At 33.9% G+C, this 7,840-nt stretch overlaps 1 protein-coding gene across 1 annotated transcript; it reads right to left on the bottom strand.

The window, feature by feature from the left end:
* Positions 1-2,209: 2,209 nt before the first annotated feature.
* On the bottom strand, positions 2,210-6,856 carry LOC114752604 (4-coumarate--CoA ligase 1-like). The gene is given in 6 exon segments (XM_028941363.1): positions 2,210-2,617; positions 3,171-3,276; positions 3,368-3,581; positions 4,460-4,658; positions 5,754-6,365; positions 6,367-6,856. Coding segments are annotated over 6 exon segments (1,632 nt in total). The 5' UTR covers positions 6,745-6,856; the 3' UTR covers positions 2,210-2,494.
* Positions 6,857-7,840: the final 984 nt, after the last annotated feature.

Below are 7,840 nucleotides of genomic sequence, written 5' to 3'. Positions count from 1 at the left end.
AAAAAAAAATTACTATGTTTCTGCGCAAGGATGGCATGCGCAAATTAAGAAATTATGGAAGCTGTGATTTATCTCAAATTTCATAGGCTGCAATCTAATTATATTGAATTATTGATTGACCCGCCAGAGGACATCAATTTGACAATTTCAAATGACATTGTTGCTGCTTAATTTGATTCGAAGTGACTTAGCCTGTTCCCATCTTTTCAAATTTTTTTTAAAACTAAAGTAGCTACCTAACATGATTTGACACTAACACTAAATAAATAGTATTTTTAGTGAGTGCCATTTTGCAAATGGCAACAATCGTGGTTCACATCGTTCCTTATAATTCAGGGACAGCTATGTACAACTTTCATACCAAAAAAAAAAAATTAATTAATCACAATTTCTGATTATATGTAAATAGAGAAAATTCCGATAAAAATTGAGAAAAAATTGACTTATAAATAATATTGAAAAATAATCAATTTTTTTATTTTCAATACGTATGCAGGAGAATTTTAATTATCATACTTCCTTCGATTTTATTTGTGAATTATTTTCTTAATTAGTTATACATGAAAAACTTTGAAGTTATTTTTTTTTAATCAATGATATAACTAACTGCAATAAATTCTAACATAAATTTAACCATTTTTCCTCACCTTGATAATCAACAGCATCAATGCTATAGGAACTATTGGAAAAAATATATATTTACTATTTTAGGAAATTTAGATATTAAAAATGTCATAAAATTTCTAAAAACGACTTACTAGAAATATAAAAGTTATTTGCAATTATATTTTTTTATTCGTTTGGGTCTGCTAATTGGTCAAATAAATTTTCAAACCCTATTTATAAATTGAAGGTGGTTGATACTGATACATCATTGTTTTAGGAGTCACTTGCTTAATTTATTGAAATTTCATAGTTATTCTCGAAAAAATTCATAAATAATTGCTTGTTTCTTTTTCTTTTTTTTAAGTCTACGATAAACCTAATTATTTAGGAAGTTGGTCAAAATTAATAAAATAAATAAATGTTTAAAATAAATGGACCCCCATCATGTTACCATTACTTTATCTTTTACCATCACAATTAATCAAAGTCAAAGAGAATAAGAGAACTAGAGGTAAAAATAAGTCAGACTTTATCCTTAATCAGTTAGATTTATATTAAAACTTGTTAGCGTGAGCTTTGTCTGAAACCTGTCACAGGTTTTTTGTTCAACTTGAATCTAGCCTGTAATTAAGCCTGACTTAAAACCTATCAAAAAGTCTATATTTTAAAAAAAATTATTAACATATATAAATCAATTTAAAATTATAAAACTCAATTCAAATTATCTAAAATACAAACAAGTGAATCACCATGTGTGTGTATATATATGTATATATATTCATTAATTCTTCATCATGCCTCCGGGGCGCGCACACACACACATACTTGTCTGTGTGCGCACGCGCACGCGCACGCGCGAATACCCCACTCCCACCACTCAAATCTTAGGATCAAAAGCATCAATATCTCCCACATCCTGTGGTTCCATCTCCCTGCTTAATTTTCACATTAATAATTCAATTGAGATGATATATTGGCAAATAGCGATAGAACAACACAAATCGCGGCTACGTTTCGTGGAAGATGTTTCAGAATAGGTTTTGTATAGAGGAGGTTATGTTTCTTTCAGAGGTTAATTAAAATTATAACCTATAAAAAAATTATAGTCCCAGGCCACCTGATAGGTTCAATAGACTTGTCAGAGGGCATAAACTTAGTTTGCTTAAAAAAAAAAAAAGACATTTGAAAAGGCATAAACCTTTAAAATAGAGTAGGTCAATCACAGGTCAAGGTATAGGCCATCTGGCCTATTTCCACTCCTAATAAAAACCAGTCTCTACTCATAGTCAATTATATATTAATTTATCTAGAGTTAAATACATGGATCGTCTCAAAATATACCTGCATTAAGGAACAGGACAAAAATGACAACTAATGTTATATATAGAGATTTTTAACAATCTACAAGTATAAGGTTAAGTTGTGATATAAGGTGAAGTTACTGACTAGTTGTCTATATGTTGCATTTATGATTTGTGGTGTGTCCAACTTTGTTGTAACATGAGATTAAGTTACTTCAAATGAAAATTAAATTTGTTAATTTTTTGTATGTAGGATAAGTATATTTGAGAAGATAACATTTTGCATGGGGAGGCGATGCTAGTTTCAATAGGACCATGTCTAATTATAAGTGGAAAAATAAGAACAAAATATATTCATATGGTAGGAGACATTAATAGAGTTCGTTAATCAAAACAAATTGTTGGTAAAAAAAAATTATAAAAAAACAATAATATCACACATAGATATGAAATATTGATGGATAGCTATGAAGAAGGCATCCATCCATCCATAGATAGTGTTGAAATCCATGGAAGCCTTTGACCATATATGAGGAGGAGGAGTGGTTGAAGGGTAGAAATGTAATTGTACATTAGAAGCTTCAAATTCAATTCTTAGCAGCAGCAGCAGCAAGTTTTGCTCTTAGATCCTTTCTTAAGATCTTGCCTGATGGTGACTTTGGAATTGCATCTATGAATATCACTTTGCTTATTCTCTTGTAAAACACCACCTGCACCATCCATTAAAAACTCACAATAATCAATACCAACTTAATTGCATGAAATAAAGAAAGTGACAGACATTGACAGTTTGAGATTATATAACTGATATCAATAACTCCTGACCTCTTACTTGCTGAAAAGTTTTATGCCACTAGATTATAAAAATGTTGACATTAGATTTTAAATTTAAAACTTATTATAATTTCATTGGGAAAATTTTTATAAATATATACTCTCTCAAGTTTTTAATATAGGAGAGGAGCCCTTTTAAAAGAAAATTTTTTTTATCCTTTTTGTGAGAATCTTTGGCACTTAAAGAGTATAAATTAATATGGTGTTGAAATCTAGTATAGTTAATAAGGACGACACTAAAAATTACTTGAATTTTATAAAAATTTTAATGTTTTAATTGTTTTTAATAATATGTGTGAATCAGGAGGGAGTAATTTTAAGTGCCTAAGTTTTTTTTTTGAGAAGATAATTAAAAATTCTAAAACTTGAGAAATTCACATAATTTTTAAAAAAATTAATTTAAAAATCAGGAGGGTGGGAAAAACACACCTGTTTTGAGACAAACTGTTTGACATCATCCTCGGTGGTTTCAGTGTGACCGTTGGATCTGACCACAAAAGCAACGGGAACCTCCCCAGCTGCTTCATCCTTCATTCTGAAAACCAAAAATCCAAATCTAGTTTTAATGACAACACAAAGGGGGCAGGTATTGTGTGAGGTAAGGCGCAGGGAATTAAGAAACGTACGGGACGACGGCGGCGTCGGAGATGTGAGGATGAGTGAGAAGGAGGGCCTCGAGTTCAGCGGGGGCCACCTGGAAGCCCTTGTACTTGATGAGCTCCTTCAGCCTATCAACGATGAACAGCTCATCGTCCTCATCAATGTAGCCTATGTCCCCCGTGTGCAACCACCCCTCCGCATCTATCGTTCTCTTCGTTGCCTCCGGATCATTCAGATACCCTATACATTTTTGTCCCATAACCAGTTATTATTTTGGACCCTTCCCTTTTTGGTTTCTATACTTTCTTCATTTCTTGTCCATAATAATAATAATAATAATAATAAAGAGGATAAAGGAATAAAGTTAAATCAAACAATTAAATGTACGTACGAAAACATAAATTAAATTAAGTTAAAAAACAATATATATGTGTATAATTTTTATGATTAGGATAACATAAGAAGCATATAATATGAGGATAAAATCATAAAACTGACGTGCAAGTATAATCAAATACCTAACGTAGTCTAATAATAATAAAAATAAAAGGCGGTTACTTAAAAAAAAAAAGGTATATAAATAAAGAAAAGGTTCGCATAAAAAACATCGGTGATGGGGGAGAAATCGGGTGAGTTGTCAAAATCGTGACGGTGGATGAAACACGGTCAACGGCTGATCTGGACGGCGGAGAATTTTCAAAACAATGATGCGAATTAATTGAATGCGGGCTGGGTTTGGTGTGAGGGAGGGAGCGCCGTCCCAAGGGGCACCCAATTAATACGACGCCGTAAGCATCCCCTTGGAAAGCTACATCTACCAACATTTGTGTCTTTAAAAAGGTGCAAATCACAAGTAAACTCAGATCATCCTATCATGAACTCTCTGATAATTAATATACTGTACTACTTAGGTGGCTCCATCAAGTAGAAAGAATATAATAAGGTATAAATAGCCGTCAATACTTACTCATATGGATAATACCAAAATTAATTCAAAGTAAATCAACTAATTAAATTTGTATTAAAGCACAAATATTTTTCCCCAAATATACCACTAATTAAATAGTTGACTTTACCAAAATAACACATTTTAATAAATTAATATTCTTAAATGGTACCTTTCATAATTTGATCGCCTCTAATGCAGATCTCGCCGGGCTGATTACGAGGCAAAGACTCGGAGGTCTCAGGATCCACGATCTTCATTTCGGCATTTCTGACCACCGTTCCACATGCTCCGGCCTTCACTTCCATGGGTTGTTTGGCAAAAGCTAAGCTCATTGTTAACACCGGTCCTGCCTCCGTCATCCCATATCCCTATATATAAGTTCATTTCAATTTCATTACATCATTCTTTCATCCCCTAACAATACCACTGCTCCTATTCATTCATGCCTTCTTTTTTTTTATTACAATGGGCGGGATCGAATCATTATTATTTGAATTTCAGAATTCAAAATTGTCACTTAAAATTTTTCATTACTTTCTCAGATGAAAATCTAAAATTAAAAAAAAATTCATTTCAAACATTTCAATAATATATTCTGTTTTTCAAACAAAAATATAATATCAAAGTTAAAAAATGTAAGCACAGACTGGCTCGAATATGACGACCATTGATTCGAATATCTGCATTAATGATTCAATCCACACCCGCCACTACTTCTCACTGATATATGTGTCATTTCCCATAAACTATCACATCCATACGACATATTATTTCAGTTACTGATTACAAGAGCCAGTTAACTGTTAATTAATTTGAAGAGATCAAGAAAAGAAATTAAGTTAGTTATTTGTAATAAATATGTGTTGTTTTTCTTAAAATATTCTTACTAATCAAGTGTATTGGCTAGAACTATCATTGCTAGAAAGATTATTTTGAAAAAAATGTATAAATATGAGAGACAAAGTGGATTAGAATCTTATATTTAAGACCAAAATAAAAATTAAATAAGGTCTTATATTAAAAACCAGAAATAATAGTATATAAGTACAGAGTGAGTCGCAGAAAACCGATCATATATATATAATTGCCACAAATATATATGTTACGCTGGAAGATGGGTCTTAGGTTTAGGATCCAAAGCATATTATATACTATATCTGATATTTAATATGAGATCTAAGTTATTAATTTGAAAAGATTAAGAAAATTAATTAAATAAATTATTTATAATAAATAAGTGTTATTTTTTTAAAAATTTCTTTATTAATCATGTGTATTAGTAAAAATTATTGTTTGATGAAACTTTTTTTTTAACATGTATAATTGTTATTAAGATTATTTTACAAAATATAGATAAATCTGATGGTCTTGTATTAAGGTTTGAGGGAGTAGAATCAACAATCAACAATCAATAAAATATTAAAATTGAAGCGAAGGTAGTGCAAACGCGGAAGATTGAATACCTGACCGAGTTTGGCCTTAGGGAACTTGGCTCTTACGGAGTCCTCAAGTTCTTTACCCAGCGGAGCTCCACCGGACTTCAATACTCTGATCGACGACAGGTCGTACTTATCAGTATCCGGCGACTTTGAGATCGCCAGCACGATCGGCGGCACCACCGGAGCGATCGACACCTTGTGTTTCTGTATCAGACCCAACAACGCATTGATTTCAAACCTGGGCATCAACATGATCGACGCCTTCGCCCTCAATCCACACAGCAAAACAGAGTTCAGAGAATAGATATGAAACAGGGGCAGCACGCAGAGAATCACATCTTCATGGTGGAAATACAGGTTCGGATTCTCCCCGTCGACTTGTTGGGCTATGCTGGTGACTAATCCCTTGTGGGTGAGCATCACGCCTTTTGGTAAACCGGTGGTGCCGGAGGAATACGGCAAGGCGACGACGTCGTCAGGTTTGATTTCCACCTCGGGAATATCGTTCTCGTCGGCTTGAGATAGCTCTGAGAAATGTGAATGTCCATCTGGTGGAGAATCGACGAAGATTAGCTTCACGTCCAGGTCCTTCACTTTCTCGTAGTAGCTTGATTGAGTTATGAGGATCTTCGCGTTTGGAGGCTTTGGCTTGTTTGGCAACCTCCGCGGCGGTGAAGAACGGATTCGCGGCGGTTGTCATGGCCCCGCGGAAGGAGGCGCCGAGGAAGGAGAAGACGAATTCAGGGGAATTGCTGAGGAGGACCATGATGACATCACCCTGTCCGACGCCGAATTTGTTCAATCCGGAGGCGACTCGCCGGGCGGTGAGCTCGACGTCGTAGTAAGTGTAGATATCGCCGGTGGGAGCATTGATCAGGCAAGGACGGGAACCGAATTCGGAGAGATTCTCGAAGCAGTAAGAATGAAGAGGAAGGTGTTTGGGGATGTAGATGTCGGGAAGTTTGGACCTGAAGATGAACTCATTCTGGGGCTTGGTGGTCTCGGTGGCAGCCATTGGAGGAGAACCGGAGGAAGGTGAGGGAATGATAAGAGGAAACGTTGGGGGGAGAGAGAGAGAGAGAGAGAGACAGAGACAGAGATAGAGACAGGGAAGGAAGGCAGGAAGGAGAGAGAGATAATGTGTTCGGGTTTGAGGATGGTGTGTCTCAGTCTCCTGAGGAAAAATTCGGTAGGAAAGGATTGTAATAAAAGGAAGGAGGTGGTGGTTGGTGAAGAAGGGACTTAGCGGGGAATAAGGGAATTGTGCTGGGGCAGAAATGGGGACGTGGATTTGATGACTTAGAGTTAGACATGGGGTTGGTGAAGGATGGAAAATTATTTGGGATGTTCTTTTTGACCTGAAGAATATAATTTTTTTCAACAAATGTAATTGTGCATGTGTTTTTAATTTAAAAAAATATTTTTTTCTTTCTGAAGACATTTCATAAAATTAATTTTAAATTTTACTATTAAAGTGAATATAAAGTAGTAGTAGTAATAAATCAATAATAATAAGACCAGGAACCAAAGGCTGTGAAAATTCAAGTGCAAATATTTGCTTGTGCAAAAAAAAAAAGAACGAACTTATTCACTTCTCAATTTATCTTTTATTCATAAATTTTAAATTTTTTGATGTCATAGTTATCAATATAAATCGATAAAGTTATATTATTTCAGAAATTAGGAATTATAATAATCATCATTGGATGAGGCCTTGCGTAGAGTCTAGTAATTGTTGACTTATTAATGGATATATAAAAAATACGAAATTTTAAAGCAAGAAAAGAGAGGGGGGGTTGGTGAGAGTGGTTTAAGGGGTGATGAGGAGAGCGGGGTGGGGCCGGCAGGATAACATCTGGCGAAGAAGTGGCCACTTTTTCAGAATAAGAATCACCATAAAAAAATAATAATAATAATAAAGGCGATTTATTATTTATATTATTATTTTTGGTTTAATTATAAGATCTCATTTGTAACGAGATCTTATAATTAAAATCGGGAACAATATTATATAATAATTATATATCGGGAACAATATTATATAAGTAATAGTAATATTATAGGGGCAATTACTATTATCCTCTTTATAGTTTTGATTATGTTATAACTCA

This window comes from Neltuma alba, unplaced genomic scaffold (assembly GCF_004799145.2).
Source record: "Neltuma alba isolate B1F8T4 unplaced genomic scaffold, ASM479914v2 tig00007446_pilon, whole genome shotgun sequence".
Classification (NCBI taxonomy): domain Eukaryota; kingdom Viridiplantae; phylum Streptophyta; class Magnoliopsida; order Fabales; family Fabaceae; genus Neltuma; species Neltuma alba.
This window is presented reverse-complemented; position numbering and strand designations above follow the sequence as displayed.